The 17,624-nt window shown below is 35.0% G+C and overlaps 1 protein-coding gene across 1 annotated transcript; it reads left to right on the top strand.

The window, feature by feature from the left end:
• The first annotated feature begins 13,636 nt into the window (after nucleotides 1–13,636).
• On the top strand, nucleotides 13,637–17,624 carry LOC104586778 (small ribosomal subunit protein uS4y). Its single transcript, XM_010244124.2, has 3 exons — nucleotides 13,637–13,796; nucleotides 14,119–14,500; nucleotides 17,146–17,624. Exons 1-3 carry the CDS (start codon nucleotides 13,769–13,771, stop codon nucleotides 17,327–17,329), a joined length of 594 nt encoding a protein of 197 aa, XP_010242426.1. The 5' UTR covers nucleotides 13,637–13,768; the 3' UTR covers nucleotides 17,330–17,624.

Below are 17,624 nucleotides of genomic sequence, written 5' to 3'. Positions count from 1 at the left end.
GGGGAATCAGACTTCGAAATAATTTTAAACGGAAAGGTAATGCCAGGAAAATAAAAGGGAAATTTACCGACTAATACTCTATACTTTGGGTTCAGTGTTATTTTGGACCCCATACGACAATTTAATATTCAAAATTTTAAAATGGGATAATTTATTATTTATTATTAACTAGCTGGTTAAATATTTTTTGAATATCATCTAATTTTTTTTATTAATTATTTAAATATTGACAAAAAAATAATAATTTTAAATGTTTGTTTCTTTTATTTAAAAAAGTTAAAATTATTAAAATATTCAAAGATTTATAGTTATTAGTTTTTTATCAATATTTAAATGATTGATAAAAAAATTAAATGACAATTGAAGAGCATTATGTATTTTTAAAATGTTATTTAAGATAACTACTGATTAATAACAGATACTGTATCGACAGGTTTTAAAAATTCGGATAATATTTTAAAATTTAAAGACCAAAATTTCAATAAACACAAAGTATAAGATAGTAATGGAGAATTTTCTCGAAAGAGTTTTAACTGTTCAGTCGGCATTTTTGTGGTCTCAACTCTTACTATGCCCAGATGTCCACAAAAATACGGGTTCACACAACTTTTGTTTTCATCGCCTTACGATACGAACAAGATGGGACCCATGCCGGTGACCGACTCGCTTCCTTCGTGGTTGATAGCTTGAGGATTGAGATGCTCAGGCTCAGCTCATCTGAAAAGAGGTGGCACGGGAGCAAACCCGTGGAAATGGACCTCACCTTGCACCTTGCTGTGAGGAGGTGGAACCAAAGTGAAGCCAAATCAAGTACAGCAGATCTTTGATTCATTATTATAGGGAATTTGGATTTTGTACACATTAGTTTTTTTACCCACGGTCATAAAATGTGTACGGATGGGATGCAAATGGATCGAATCGGGTTATATCCGAATTATATATTTAAGATTCGATCTGATTCGAATATTTGATTAGACATGACAAATGTAATTTAAAGATGTTATATATTTGAATTCGATCCATCCAATTCAAATTCTGAAATTTTAATAAATTATTAAAAGAAAAAAAAACATAACAATTTATATAAAGAAAAAAATATATGTTTTTTTTCAACTATTTTCATCATATATATTAGTATATACATGTCTTTTTATAAAAATTTACAAAAAAATGTAATATAAATATATTTATAGATAAATATGCTAATAAATATATTAATATATACATGTCTTTTTATAAGTAAATATATTTATAGATATATACATATATATTGAAAATCCAATATAAAGTTATCCAAATCCGACAAAAATAGGATCAGAATCAGATCGGATGATCCATTGCACCCCCACGGACAGATGAATTGACCCATCTCCTACCAAGATTTTTTCTTCTATTTTACCACATAACTATTTGTCTTAAAAACCATAAAATACATATATAATTTGGGAATAATGAAACGTGGGTTTCTGAACTTTCATTTGCATTGCAGAGCCATCATTTTCTTTCATATTCTAATGTATGTTGTTGCTGCCTTCCATTAGTTAAACACTTGAACTTCTATGAGGCAACCTTGGCCTTTTCATTGCATTCTCCAAAACACAGATTTTGAATTTCTATAATTGCTCTCTATTTTTAATATTTATGCTTGTGCATCCATTGATGATGTACACAAAACCATATTATGAATTCTCCAAGCTGGTTACTCCATCGCTCTCTTAAACAAATTAAAACATATAAATGGAAGATAGAAAAAAGTTCAAAAGGGTTTTATAGATTCCTCCACCTCAAAAATTTGTATATGTTTATATAATTGGGAATAGTGAAAATGAGAGAATCCATCACAATACAAAGGGGTATTGTAAAATAGGTAGGAGTTTGAAACAACACATTTAGAAAAATCAATAAAAACTTTTTAGGAGGAACAAACCATACATTTTCCAAATTTAAAATTTTGAGTTGTGGAGATAAAATAAAGGAGGGGAAAATGGTTTCATAAAAATTCAAAATTGACAAAATGATAATGAGATTGAGCACTGAAATTTGAGACTTGAAAGTACAAAGTAACTCTACGTCACTAAGAAAAATTCAGGGACCTAAGTGTCATTATCCACAATGTACATTTTTTGGGTTTTTTTATTGATTCCTCCACCTCATAAATTTTTATGAATTTATGCATTTGAAAACAATGAAAAGTGGAAAAACCTATCGCAATATAAGGGAAGTATTGTAAGTTTGTAAGTTGTGGCACAGTGTGGATTTAGGGCAATACATTAAAAAATCCAACAAAATTTTCTGGCAGAAGCAAACCATAAATTAATTTTCTTTATAATATATATATAACCCTGGTGCAAGTGGGATTAAAACCCAAATCTTTACTACAACCAACAGGAAGACCTAACCAACCAGTCAATTGGCAACTTACCCCTAGAATACAAGGTAATTCTCTATATTTTATTTTACCCTAAAAATGTTGGATCGGATAATGGCTCGAAGACCTATCCAATTTAAGAAATAGATGACACACATATAAAGCTGTCCACAATGAACCACAGGATTAATCAATAGCAAGTACATCGGTGTTCCGTGTACATAGGGTCTCAATGGATTCAATCCATGATCATAGGTTTGTGATGATGGTCAAATGTCAAATCATTGGAGTTCCACCTTATTTCCCATAATCCCATATGTCTATATGTGAGTGAGGTAGGCTGGTTTATTTAAAGTGGATTAATATCCTGATTTGTTTTCTGCTTTGTGTGGTGCTTAATTGAATAATAATTAACATATATTATCTCACCCTTTTTTACGATCATCAAATCTGAACTTGTTTAATTATCAACCCAAACATGAACATGATTCATCTTTCCAGATTGGTTTTAAGTCATTTGCTGCAATTGACTATCACTCGGTGTGTGTCCAATATCCTTTGTAACTAAAGGGCCTTATGGCAGTCACCAGTATTCTTCTTAAGGCTTAATTTGAAAAAAAAAAATACAAATATAAATATGTTCAGTAAAAATACATAAAAAAATATAAAATACAAAATTCTACATTCGTATTTATATATATTTTTCAAATTAACCTTAAACGTACAAATAAACGGATGGTTAATGATGCGGCCTGTGAACTGAAAGACAAGAGCTAATGGCTAACTACTAGAGGGTCACTTGTGGTTTAAAGGAGAATGCCAAAGGCCCTGGGGTGATAACTTAAAGACGTGGACTTTGATGGTCAGTCAATAAAGTGGGAGGAAAGAAAGATGAGATGAGGAGCTAGATAGCAATTAATATATATTCGAGGAGAGGTGAGCCAAGGTAACTGCAAGGTATATGACTTTTAGGAGTCTACAGTTAGCGGTGCTCACGAATTGTTTAATCGAATTGTGGGACATTTTTTTGAATTGAATTGATAGTACCGGTTTTTTGAAAATCAGTAATCGGAATCAAATCAAAAGCAATCGGTTAATCATTGGTCCGGTTTATTGATTCTTTGATTTTAAATAATCGGAACCAAATAAAATATTGTATTTTAAATAATATATATAATATATAAATATATATATCGATCATTTCAATTAACTGTTTATTTTTTATATTGATTAGTCGAAACCGAACCAATCGATTCGGTTAACTGATCTTTTAGTTTAATTTCGATTGATTTTTTCAATCGATTCAGTTTTTCGATTTGTTTTTGCTCACCTCTATCTACAGTGTATAGTAGATTGGATGGAAACTTACTTGTGTACAGAAGTAGAGCCTTGCCAAAAGATGAACATGTCACTCACACAGGGTCAGAGCCCGATCAACTTATATTATACCTTTGGTTGAGCCATGCATGTTAAATGTATAACATCTAATGGCCTCAATTCTGCACGTGGACGTCCTCACTGCTTCCTCGTATGATTAGACATACACATGTCATGAGTTTATTATTATGTGTATGTGTTTGCTTAATTCAATTTTCTTCTGGTGAAGTAGAAGCTTCGACTATGCCATTCGTCCCTCGCTTTCAAGGACAAAGTGTTCGGTACTAGGTCGGCTGGCATCAACAGCTGAGGGAAGTGGTCACATCAGCTAATGCTAGGTTGGCTCGCTGAAGGGAGGGCTGCACACGTCATATCCATATTACTTGATGAAGTTACCAGTTTGCTCTTTGAGGTGGTGTTATTGGGCATCACTGTCTATATGAATACGACACATGGCGATTTTTTATTACTAGTTATGTTCTTTGGGTTGGATATTTTAATGCAGTGCGAATGTTTTCGTTGGTTCTGTCTATTTCACTTTTGTCTTTCTCATCATGTCGAGTAAATTGTTGAAACACTCGTGTAGATATTGCCAATTCATATATATTAATACGATTGGTATGCTCTCTCCGTGCAATAAATGGAATCTATAGATTCCCACGTGAAGCATCCTATTCTATTAATTACAATAACAGTAATTAATTACTGTAATTTAATAGTTACTGATTATTATAATAATTTAATAAATATATAATTAGTAATTATAATTAATAATTATTGTTATTATAAATATTGTTAATAATTAGATATTTACTTTAAAATGATAAATACTATTATTAAAAAAATACTATTATAAATTACTGATTATTACAATAATATAATAAATATATAATTAGTGATTATAATTAATAATTACTGTTATTATAAATATTGTTAATAAATAGATATTTACTTTAATTAAAATTATAAATATTGTTATTAATAAATACTGTTAATAAATTTAGTAATTATTGTTATATTAAAAATAATTAAAAATGATGTTAAAAGTATTGCTATTGATTATTTAATAAAATATTATAATTACTATTAATTTAATTTAGTTTTGGTAATTATTAATATAATGAATATTGTTAATAAATCCTATTCGTAAATTTAATATTTACTTTTACATTAAAAATAACTAAATAATATTATTAAAACTATCATTAATGATTATTTAATAAATAGTATAATTACTTACTATTATTGATAAATGTTGTTAATAACGTTCTGACAACCGACAATTCGACCGTCCAGTTCGAACGGATGGCCCGTTCTAACAACAAAAATTACAAGTAAAAAATTATGGAACCATTCTGGCCACTGGTTTTCGGGTCGATGATTCAATCATCCGGTTCGAACGGACAGTCTGGTCTGACAACAAAAATTATAGGCAAAAAATTGAGTTTGTGAGGTCCATTAAATAGTATCATACGTGTTATGTCATTTGAGCATGTGACTCATACGGATCAAAAACGGAACCATTCTAGCCACTTTGGGTCGACGGTTCGACTGTTCGGTTTGAACGAATGGCCCGTTTTGACAACAAAAAATTACAAGAAAAAATTACTGATAAATACCGTTAATTTAATTTAATTTTGGTATTTATTAATTTAATGAATATTGTTAATAAATCTTATTCATAAATTTAATATTTACTTTTATATTAAAAATAACTAAATAGTATTATTAAAACTATCATTAATAATTATTTAATTAAATGACAATTACTTACTATTATTGATAAATGTTGTTAATAATGTTCTGACAACTGACGATTCGATCGTCCAGTTCGAACGGATGGCCCGTTCTGACAACAAAAATTACAAGCAAAAAATTACGGAACCGTTATGGCCACCAGTTTTCGGGTCGATGATTCGATCATTCGGTTCGAACAAACGGTCCGTTCTGACAACAAAAATTATAGGCAAAAAATTGAGTTTGTAAGGTCCATTAAATAGTATCATACGTGTTATGTCATTTGAGCGTGTGACTCATACAACTCAAAAACAAAACCATTCAGGTCATTGGTTTTATGGTCGATGGTTCGACTGTTCGGTTCGAATGGACAACCTGTTTTGACAACAAAAAATTACGGGACCATTCTGGCCACCGGTTTTCAGGTCAACTGTTCGATCGTCCGATTCAAACGAACGACCCATTCTGACAACAAAAATTACAGGCAAAAAATTGTGTGTGAGGTCTATTAAAGCAGTACCATACGTGTTATGTCATTTGAACATGTGACTCATACGATCCGAAAATGGAACCGTTATGGCCATTGGTTTTCGGGTTGGCGGTTCGACTGTTTGGTTCGAACAAATGGCCCGTTCTGACAACAAAAATTAAAAAAATAAAAAAATGGCCAAAACCATTGAATGAGTCAATGGGTTAACGGTTTGACCACTCGGGTCAATGGGTCGATGACTGATTCAACAATTTCTGGCCAAGGATCGGGATTGGGGTAAAATGGAATTGGTTGCCTGGATGGTACCCAATTAAAAACAAAACGAATGACCCATTCTGACAAAAAAAAAATACAGGCAAAAAATTGAGTGTCTGAGGTCCATTAAGCAGTGACATACGTGTTATGTCATTCGAGCATGTCACTCATACGACCTAAAGATGGAACCATTATGGCCACTGGTTTTCAGGTTGATGGTTTGACTATTTCGGTTCGAATGGATGGTCTGTTCTGACAACAAAAATAAAAAAAAAAAGACCAAAAACCATTGAACGAGTCAACAGTTCGACTGCCTGGGTCAATGGGTTGTTGACCGATTCAATGATTTTTGGCTAGGGACCAAGATTAGGATAAAACGGAACCGGTTGCTTGGATGGTTCCCAATGAAAAAAATAAAAAAAATGGCCAAAAACCATTGAACGGGTCAACGGGTCGACGATTCGACCGCTCGAGTCAATGGATCGTTGACTGATTCAACAGTTTTTGGCCAAAGACCGGGTCAACGGATCAACGGGCTGACGGTTCCATTCCAGCCCTTGTAAAGCAGGGTTCCTCCGCTAGTTGGAAGATTGTTAATGGTGTTATTTTTTAATAGTTTTACTTATTATAACCTTTTCATTTATGCCCCCCCATAAAAAAAAAGTTATGTAATTTTCACTAGAGATCTTGAATCTGCTGCCACTATTTTCTACGCTATCATACTCTACCCCCTAGAAAAGGGTAAATTGTTAAAACCTCCCTTGAAGTTTCTGATTGTTGTTGTTAAAAACCTCCCTTCAAGTAGACCCCCTCCGATAGAATTTTCTAAAAAGAGGCATGGGAATGTCCAAAATACCCATGTAGTTACTTTTGCAAAAGTATTTATTTTCTAAATTTTATTTTCATATGAATCACTACCCCAACCTTTTCGATCTCTTTCATGGAATTGGTTGTTTACTTTTCAAATATGTCCTGAAGGTAAAGCTGCAACTTGAAACTCTCTTTTTTTTTTTGTTCATAAAGTATATACATTGTTTTTTCCATGGAAACCAACCTAATGGGTGTTTTAGACATTTTATGGCTCTTGTTAGAGGGTTCTATTAAAGAGGGCCTACTTGCAACTAGTTCATGGGCCGGGTAGCCCGATAGGCCGGCCCGGCCCTCGGATGGGCTTGAGCATGTATTTTAGCCCGTGGGCCTAAAAGCCCAAGCCCGGCTCGGGCCGACTTTTGTATAAGTTAAACCCTAACCCTAAATATTAATCCCTCTCTTCTCAACCCCTCTTTTATCACTCATCTCTTTTTCTTAGCCGAACAAACTCCCTTCTCAATCACAGTCTCACATAGCCAAACATTCTCAAGAAGACAAAACCGACACAACCAGTGAACTCCAGCGGTGACTGGTGAGTCCTCTCTCTCTCTCTCTCTTTCTCTCATTCCTCTTCTCACTTCTCCTTCTCTCTCAGAATTGATCTCAGCAGCTCATTTATCAGATGCGAGTCACGCAAACTCAGGCGCCAGCTATGAATCCTCTCTCTCTCTCTCTCTTTTCATTGTTCGGTTGTTCCTCTTCTCATTTCTCCTTCTCACTCTCACAATCTCAGCTCAATTCATTTATCAAACGTGAACTCAGGCATCGACAGCGAGTCCTTTCTCTTTGCCCTTTTGTTCTATTCCTCTCTTATTGTTTGGTCCGCGGCGAACACAACCACTGGCAGCGAACACAAACACAAGCACCGATCTATCTTTTTGTTAGGTTGGGCTTCGGGCTTTTTATTAGAGCCGGGCTTGGGCCCAAGTTGTAGGCCCGTTGGTCGGGCTGAGCTCGGGCTCGGGCCTAACAAAATCTTGTTTATGAAGAGTAAAAGCCCAGTCCGGCCCGGCCCATGAACAGGTCTACTTGCAACTATATCAAAAAATTTTAGGGAGGTGATTGCAATTACCAAAGTTTAGGGGAGGTTTCAGTAATAGTCAAAAACTTTAGAAGGGGGTTTGAGCAATTTATCTAGAAAAACAAGATTCTACTTGACTTATTGCTATAATTATGGGCTTGAACCTTAATGTCTAAATAATTTAAAATAATGCCCTCTATGGGTTATCTACCAACATGTTTGTGTTAAAAAAAAAACAAAAACAAAAGATACCATGTCAATGTAAACAATTTGTTTTTGATGATATGGCATATGCTTTTGAATTGAGAAACAAAATATATAACTTCTAGGCCCCATTTTTTTTTCACCAAGTTACTTATTGATGTTCTTTTATTTCCCAGCTAAATAAGGCAATGGTCGTGACATAAAAAAAAAAAACTCCATTATTAAAAGGGACATTTTTGTCCCATCAAGTGCTGACAAATTTTCCTCCAAGTGAGAAAATCATTTACCCACCTAGGAGATGAGTATCACTTACTTAGGGTGATAGCCAGGAAAATAAAATTTTCCTGCTCTCTACATAAAATTAAAAAAAAAAACATGTATTTCTTAGTCAATGGGAACCAAAATCTAATTGACCAACTCCCCCCCCCCTCCCCCTCAAAATCCAAATAAAGAAAAAAAACCTCCTAATATAACCTTTAAATACCTTGGAATTATCTAGTACCCTATAACACTTGCACCTTCAGTATTGAAGTCGGGACAATAATGGCAGAAGATGCACTTGGTATAAACTTTTCAAACTATCTAAAACCCTAGAAAGATGGAGATGGAGAAATGTTAGGAACCAAAATAACCGATAGAACAATCCTTGAAAGAAGAAACTAATACCTCAAAATAAAGTCAATGTTCGATAAAAGGAGAACTCAAGCAAACAAAAAATGGAGGCTTTAAACATTCAAGAGGGAAGTCAAGTTCATGGACGACAGTCCTTGGGATCTCAGTTATTTGTTCCTTATTGATGTTGCTGGCAGGCCTTGCCTTGTTGGCGTTAATTCTTCCATTGCATAAAAAAAGGTATAATACGGGGTAATATGGATCATTTTCAAAATATTTGGGAGCACTTAAGACATTAGCCAAGCTCTAAAACGCATTTGAGCACATTAAGGTTGTGTTTGGCATCGTTGTCATTTCTACTTGTAATGTTTTAAATTGATTAATACAATTTTTATGAGAATATATTTTTTTCTACCGCATATGTTTTGAGTTATTAGTACAACATTTGGTGCCATTGTTGTTTCTTCGAGAAACATCAAATTTGGTGTTTCTACTATAAATGCCAACACCCGATCCAATGTCCATATTTTTTTTAGGCTATGTTTGGTTTGAAGGAAAAAGTAAGAAAAGGAAGGGAAAGGTAGGAAAACCTATACAAGATTGTAAAGGTTTCCCTACCTTTCCCTTCCTTTCCCTACTTTTTCCTTCAAACCAAACATGACCTATTTCTCAAAAATTTGTATTGACTAACCTAAAAATGTTGTAGGTATAAGTGACAATGGTACTAAACACAACCTAAGACACGTTAAATGATATCTTACAGTTTCAGATTTGAATTAGTTGTTCATATCTTATAATCACACATAAACACAAATGTATTTGACATCTAACAAGCAAAATTTTCAAATGTTTCATTATCAAACAAATCCTAAGATCAATATTTATCAACAATAAGTCCTCAATGTGTTTGTTTTGAAAGCAAAGGAATCCCTTCCTTTCCCCTACATTTCTTTTTATTTCAAACCAAACAGAGTTGTCTAGTATTATAGCTCAAAAACTGCCTTTACCATCTTTAAACCCTCCATCTGTATTAACCTTGAAAGTCCTAGAGTTTGGAGGTTGCCAAAAAGAGTGATAACCCTGGTTAGGGTTAGATGCATTTGTAACGCTTGAGCAAGGCTTCAAAGTTTCGGTAATGAGCTACAATTACCTGTTCACATTCAAAATAATACCAGCAGAGGATTCATTAGTGTCGTTAAAGATAAAAGAGTTTCTATACTTCCATAAATTCTAGATTAAGTACATTTTAGTTCTTTGCAACAACAATTTGTTTTCCTTTGAGTTCTCGTAATCCTTTATCCAGTCAAAAAACCAAACCTCAAAATTTAAATCAGGTGGGTATCTTTCCACGATGGCACCAAAACAGCTCAAAAACTATACTTTTTTGGGCACATCATACGTATACAAGGCATGAAAGACTGCTTCTAGTTCTTTACTACATACTCTACAAAGGTCAAAATTAACCACTCTTTTTAGAAAGGTTTGCTTGAACTGCGATGACATTCTTGCATCACTCTAGATGAAGGTTTTGACCATGGGCTCTACCTCCAACCCCTAAATTTTGCTCTACGGAAGGGGGACTGTTTGAATTTGGTGAGAATTGGACCTTTATGCAGTATATGCCTGTTTCTTTGCTACATAGTAGGCCGACTTCACACTGAACCTCTTCTTACTGTCAAGGAGCCAAAGTAACACATCATTTCAGTCACCTTCTACACAAGGTTTATTTTGAGAACATGGGAGGCATAATAGTCACCCAATAGATTTATAATAGTTGTTTCATTCCAAGTTCTAGCATTTTGGTTAATTAATTCACCTACCCATCTTGGATCGCTAGGGTTGGATATGTTTTGACCTTTGTTTACTAGCCAACAAACCTCACCCTTTATCACATATCTCCCTACCACCGGGCTTTTCCAGCTCCAAGAAACAATTCTTTGGCAAATTGTCATTGAGGAAGTTCTTGTTTTTCAGATATCCACCCTTTATGATCTGGGCCCATAAAATGTATTTCCTAAAATCTAATCTCCACGCAAGCTTAGCAAGGAGTGCTAAGTTAAAGCAATGCAGGTCCCTAAATCCTATTTCCCCATCAGACTTGTTCATAGTGACTTGGTCTCGTCTCAACCAATGGATTTTTTCTATTTTTCCTCTCATTGAAGCACTAGCAGGAGTGTTTTTTTTCTTTTCTTTTCAGCAATTTGTCTAATTGTTAGCAAATTGATTTAGGAAGGAGGAAGTAGGACATGGTATAGGCTGGGATGGTTGCTGCTACTACTGCTTTCATTAACACTACTCTTTTCACCAAGCTAGAAACCAAAGTTTGTAGACAATCCCAAATATTTAGAAGGATGGTTTACCAATCTGATGTTAATGCTTCGAGTTAGGATCTTTTTAATCTTAGGATGCAATTTTGTGTTAAAGAAAACTTCATATTTAGAAAAAAATTACCTTCTGACCAAAAGCCCTTTCATAGCTTTTGATGGCATCGGCCATTGTTGTTCATTCTTGCAAAGAGGATTTTGTGAAGATGTAGTTGTCACCTACAAAAATAAATAAATAAATAAATAAATGGGAGATGGTAGGATACTGACTACCGAGCGTTTAATTTAACTATTGAAAGAGTGGAGGAAGCAACTAATTGGTTGAGGCACTTTAGAGCATAGGAGAAATAGATAGGGGGTGCCTAAGACACCCCTTAGGGAACAACCTTTATGATGGAGTTCCATTAACTAGAATTTGGTGGAGTTCCAATTTGGACCAAATCCAAAAGCTTTCAACACATTCTCTAAGAAGGTCCACTCCACCTTGTTGTAGGCCTTATTCATATCCAGCTTGATTGCCATCAAAACCTCTTTCTTTTTAGAGGTTTTCATATAATGGAGTATCTCATGTGCTATGAGAACATTATTATTGATTAGTCTCATTGGGATAAAGACACTAAGATTCTTGCGAATTAGGCTATCGAGGTAGGATTTTAGCCTATTTACTAGAATCGTAGCAATGACCTTGTACACAGTGTTGTAGAGGCTAATTGGTCTGAATTGACTTGCCTCCTTTAGGTTTATAGCCTTTGGAATGAGAGCAATATAGGTGGCATTCATTTTTTTAAGGATTTGGCTAGTTTTGAAGAAGCTTTGTACAACTAGACAGACATCATTTTTAGTTATACTCCAATATCTTTGAAAGAAAAGGTTAGGGAGTCCATTCGAACTTAGAGCCTTCTTAGGCTCCATCCAGAACAAAGTTGCTTCTATTTCTTCCTCAGGTTTCAGCCTCCACTCTCAATCTAAGGTCATTTGAAACCTTGTGATCAATTGCTAGGAATGGCAACGGGGCGGGGCAGGGACGGGGAGCTTCTCCCCATTCCCATTCCCGCAAAAATCCCCATCCCCGTCCCCGTCCTTATCCCCGCTAATGGGGACAAGGTTATTCCCATCCCCATCCCCACGAGGATTCCTATCCCTACGGGCATCCCCATTCCCCATGATTCTTTATAATGCTAACCATTTTGTTTTTGTTTTTTATTTTATTTAAAAAAATAAAAATAAAATAATTAACACTTACAATCTATTAGAAAATATTCAAACATATTTTCAAATATATTAATATATAGATGTATGTTTACATATTTACATATATAACGTATAAATACATATATACATATATATTAGTAGGGATCCCACGAAGCGGTGATTGGGGTCCCCGCGGGGCGGGGTGTGCTCTCCCCGTCCCCACTAGCGGGGATGAAAATTTCCCCATCTCCATCCACGTGGGGGGAAAATCATCCCCATCTTTGCCCCATTCGAAGTGGATCCCCATGGAGATCGGGGAAATGGGGAAAATTGCCATCCCTATCAATTACTCTTGTGTTGAAATCAATATCATTATTTGGGGAGTGTAAAGTTTTAAATACTTTACAAAAATGGTCAACCATGACTTTAGAAATCTCACACTGAACTCTTCAACCCAAACTCCATTTCTGTCCTTAATTTTCTCTAGCCCGGTGATAGCCCTTTTTTAAGGATTAGAAGTGGAAGAATTTAGTATTTCTATCTCCTAGATTCAACTAATTAATTCTAGATTTTTGGGTTCAAATCATTTTCTCTATCTTGTTCTAAAGATCTAATTGCTCTAAATGCTAGTGATCAACACGAGAGATAGAGGGATCAAGGGAGTTGATGATAGCTGCTGCAAATGGTGATTGTTGGTTTTGAGTCCCTTTTCCCTCGAGAAATAAGACTCAAAAATCCCTAACCATCAAAATGGTTTTTACTTTTTAAATGTGACATACGAAACGCTGTTCAGATAATATATATAAAAGTGGTTCAAGACATAATCGAATCCAAACCCATGGCCGATTCCCAAATCAAACAGTTAGACCATCTAGGTCAACTCCATTTTTAAAACCTTGATCATAACATTGCATCAAAAGCCATAATTTCAGAGTTTTAGCCCAACGCTACTTCAAGTGGAGTAGCCTTCCTCTAATCCTCTTCAATATCCCATTCTAATCTGAATTGGATGTGTACTTGATATAAAATCCAATGGATTTTGTTCGATTCGAATTCGAATGTAAACGAATGGATCTGCCTGTATAATTTCGGTTCGATCCGTTCGGAGCCTAAATAAAGAAAGATCACCTTTGTTCGGGCATAGTTATATCACTCGACCCGGTCCACTAGCCCAACCAACCTGTAACCCTAGCCGCGAATGGTATTTTAGGGTTTAGGGTTCCTATATAAAGAATATCGTCACTTTTTCCCTCCTTGTTGGTCGTCTTCTTGTTCTCTTCCCCCTCGCGGCATCAGAAGGGGAAAGCGACGACGGAGCCATGGTTCACGTTAGTTTCTACAGAAACTGTAAGCTTTCTCACTTCAGTACTTATCTTTTTCATTATCATTATTTGGTGTCTTTCTCCCAACCATCTTGCTTGTTACCCATGATTTGATCTGCTGTTGTTGTTGTTGTTGTTTCTGATGTTCTCTGTCGCTCTCATTCTCATGTTTTATTCCATCGCTTTAACTGAACATTTTCTTTAGCTTTGACCACTTCATCTGAAAAATGTTGTATAAGACCAAATTGTCTCCCATTATTATGGACGGGATCTAGTGAATTTTATAAGTTGTATCTTTTATCTTTAATTTTTTTTTTGATGTAAATGTGGGTATTGGACCATTTTAGATGGGAAGACATTCAAGAAACCTCGTCGCCCCTACGAGAAGGAGCGTTTGGACGCTGAGTTGAAGCTAGTTGGGGAGTATGGTCTGCGATGCAAGAGGGAGTTGTGGAGGGTTCAGTACGTTCTGAGCCGCATCCGTAATGCAGCGAGAATGCTACTCACTCTCGATGAGAAGAACCCTCGCCGGATCTTTGAAGGTGAAGCTCTTCTTCGCAGGATGAACAGGTACGGCCTTTTGGACGAAAGCCAGAACAAGCTCGATTATGTCTTGGCCCTGACTGTGGAGAACTTCCTTGAGCGCCGTCTCCAGACACTTGTGTTCAAGTCTGGTATGGCAAAATCGATCCACCACGCCCGAGTGCTCATTAGGCAGAAGCATATCAGGTATAAACCACATTCTGTTGGGCCGTATAATATCAATTATTTTCTAATTTATCCTCGTGCTAATATGTAATATCATTGAATATATGGTCTATGCAAAATTTTACAAATTTTAGTCCTTTATTACTGTTCCTGAATCTTATGTGGGTTGTACAATAGTCGAGGGTCATTGGAAAAGGTGGTGTGATTTTTATTTGCAATCTTTTGTTATTTTATATCACACCCACCTGTAATGGAAATTTGGAGATTTAAATGTATATGGTGGAACTCAGTGCTTCACGTTTACTTATTGTTTTCTAAGTAAAAACCATGAATTATAGGGTAATTCCCTAGGTCTCATAATACACAACAACCACAATTCACTAGTAATTATCTACAATCATCATAAAAACTATAAACTTCATATTTAAACATAGATAATCAATATATTCGGAGAATAAAATTCAGAGAATAGAGGGACAGGGGCCCTAGAATATAAAAGTAATTTAGTTTAATAATATCTATATTATTATTATAATCTCCATAAAAGAATATATAATGGTTCCATGTACAAAATAACTAGGCACTCAAGTGAGGCTACTTTATTGGGCTATTTTTTTGATAAATACTTTATTGGGCTATTTTTTTTTGATAAATACTTTATTGGGCTATTTGTTGCCCAGGCATTCCCTTGACAACTATTACGTGATCAGGTGCTTGTACACTTGGTAACTGTCATATGCATGTTTTGGTCTGATAGATGTCAAAATGGATCAACAATACTGAATTATATTAAGGTGTTCTCCATGAGTTATGTGTACTGGAGGTGCAGTGAACTATCACTGTGAAGCTTTATAAAAAGCTATATTAACAAGCATAAGTTAAAGTTTCCAGGCAACCTTGAAGTGTTAGTTTCAACCATGGAAAACAGTCATGCTAATATTGATAAACCCTGATTATCCTTAACATATGTTATTGATTTATACACTTTGACAGAGTCAAATTCCATGCATGGATGAATGATGATGACCATGATCATTAGGTTTTCAACAAAGTAACCTGACCTGCTTATATACTTTTTTGATTATACATTGGGTTGTTGAGGTAGGTGTCGAAATGCAATGTAGTGGCGTTGAACTGTAATATGATATTATGTGTATATACAATATGTCTTCGTTCATTTCTGCGTGTATGCATGCATGCTTAATGAATTCTATATGCTGTAGTTATGCAAGTGAGGAGTCTTAAAGTCTAATCGGAAGAAACCTTTAAGATGGTCTTAAAATGTTACTAGCATAAGAACTGATATGAAAACTTATTAGTAGTATATGTTGCTCCTTATTTTAATTCAAACATGCAATTGAGGAACACAAATATCATCATCATCATCATCCAAGTGTTATTCCAACTATATATGATATGCTACGTGAATTGTGTTTTTGCTCTTCTGTTCTGTTTGAAGCCATATCCATTATTAAATAATGGTGTCTTAAAATCATTACTGACTATTTTTATCAAGTCCTTTTTGCACTTCCCCTAGCCCTTGAACCCTTCAAGCCTTTTGAACTTTCAGTGGATTGCTGTTTCTCCCGGGTGCTGGTGCTGGTCTTTTATGCATGGGACCAGACCTTCTTAGTCTCCTTTCTCTCATTTAATCATGTATTGGGGCTACTACTTTCTTTTGAATGATTGAGGGACAAAAATATACCAAGGATTAAAACAAGTAATGTAGTGAATGTTTCTTTTGATGTCAATTTTATTTACGACCATAGGATTCTCTCCAGTCAGTATTGATTGGATGTATATGTACTGAATAATCATTTGTTTTTAATCTTGTTCTATTGTTTTACATGTTTCATGTAGCGTTTTAATGTACAGTGTAATTCTATATTTAAGGGGATCATAACTATTTTGAAATTTAGTTGTTTTTCCCTCTTTAATAGTTTACTAGGTGTCATTATATATATGAAATGAAGTGATGAAAGCTTGGTTGTTGCATTGGCCATTGACATAAAACCCATTGGAGGTCTGCCTCATGGTGCTTTGAACAATTGGAGTTTTGGATGAGGCAGAAGTGGAAGAAATAGTTGAATTATGCTTTGATCAGGATTTATAGCGACTTGTGCATTCATTGTAGGCCTCAAAAAAATCAGTTCATCTTAGCTTGTAGGACAACAATAACTGAGCTAAGATATACAGAGTGATTATGTATCTTATTTATACCTTCAAAAAATGTTGTCTTCCAGGATTTGTGAGTGTGAGTGTGAGGGTATTTTATTGAGGCTGGGTGTTCTTCGAGAATTGAGAATGGACTTCATTGGGGGCACTTCTAGGAGACAAAATTTATTATGGTTCCATTGTTTATTATCCTATTGTTGCAGCATCTTTGTTATGTTTATTTTTCACCAAGTAGCATCATTTCCTAGTTCTCACAGAAGCCAGCTTGATTACATTTTGGATATGGAGCCTAAACTTTTCAAAACAAGTTCTCAACTTGCATTTCCGTTTTTATATGGATTGCCAAATAAAGTTGTATTATCATGAGTTTCCATTTGACTGCATTTTCTTCTACATTTTGAGTGTATCTAAAACTTTTTGGTAATCTGATGCTTCTTATATATTATTTTTATTTTAAAGCATTAGCTTTTCATAATTTTCCTATTCTGCAGAGTTGGTAGACAGGTAGTTAACATTCCATCATTCATGGTGAGGGTTGACTCGCAGAAGCACATTGATTTCTCTCTCACTAGTCCACTTGGTGGTGGCCGCCCTGGAAGAGTGAAGCGAAAGAACCAGAAGGCAGCTGCCAAGAAGGCTGCCGGTGGGGATGGAGATGAAGAGGATGAGGATTGAGTCTCTGTTAGATCCACTTAGAATTCTTTTTTTCTAAGTGGGTTTGAGCCTCTGTTTCATATAACATGTTCTTTGTCTCTCTTAGATCCACTTTGAATTTTTTTGGGAACGTTGAGTTTAAGATGTCGGAAGTTTTGGTTGCACTATTGTCGCATTCCTTCCTGATTGTCACAGTTTAGAAGAACGTTTTGCGTTGTTATTGTTTGTTTTTAAGTTAAAACTTCAAACACATGTTCATTTTGATCAGGTCATGAGAAACTGATGGTATGGTTGAATAGTTAACTTCTTGTTGTTA

Source organism: Nelumbo nucifera, chromosome 4 (genome assembly GCF_055504915.1).
Source record: "Nelumbo nucifera cultivar China Antique chromosome 4, China Antique-T2T, whole genome shotgun sequence".
NCBI lineage: Eukaryota > Viridiplantae > Streptophyta > Magnoliopsida > Proteales > Nelumbonaceae > Nelumbo > Nelumbo nucifera.
Note: the sequence above shows the minus strand (reverse complement) of the source record. Positions and strands in the feature narration are given on the sequence as shown.

Bases quoted from the DNA above. Each gene is read 5' to 3' on its own strand.
- LOC104586778 (XM_010244124.2), top strand. From the start codon at position 13,769: ATGGTTCACGTTAGTTTCTACAGAAACT. The intron at 13,797-14,118 runs GTAAGCTTTCTC...GGACCATTTTAG, and splicing joins CGTTAGTTTCTACAGAAACT to ATGGGAAGACATTCAAGAAA. The intron at 14,501-17,145 runs GTATAAACCACA...CCTATTCTGCAG, and splicing joins ATTAGGCAGAAGCATATCAG to AGTTGGTAGACAGGTAGTTA.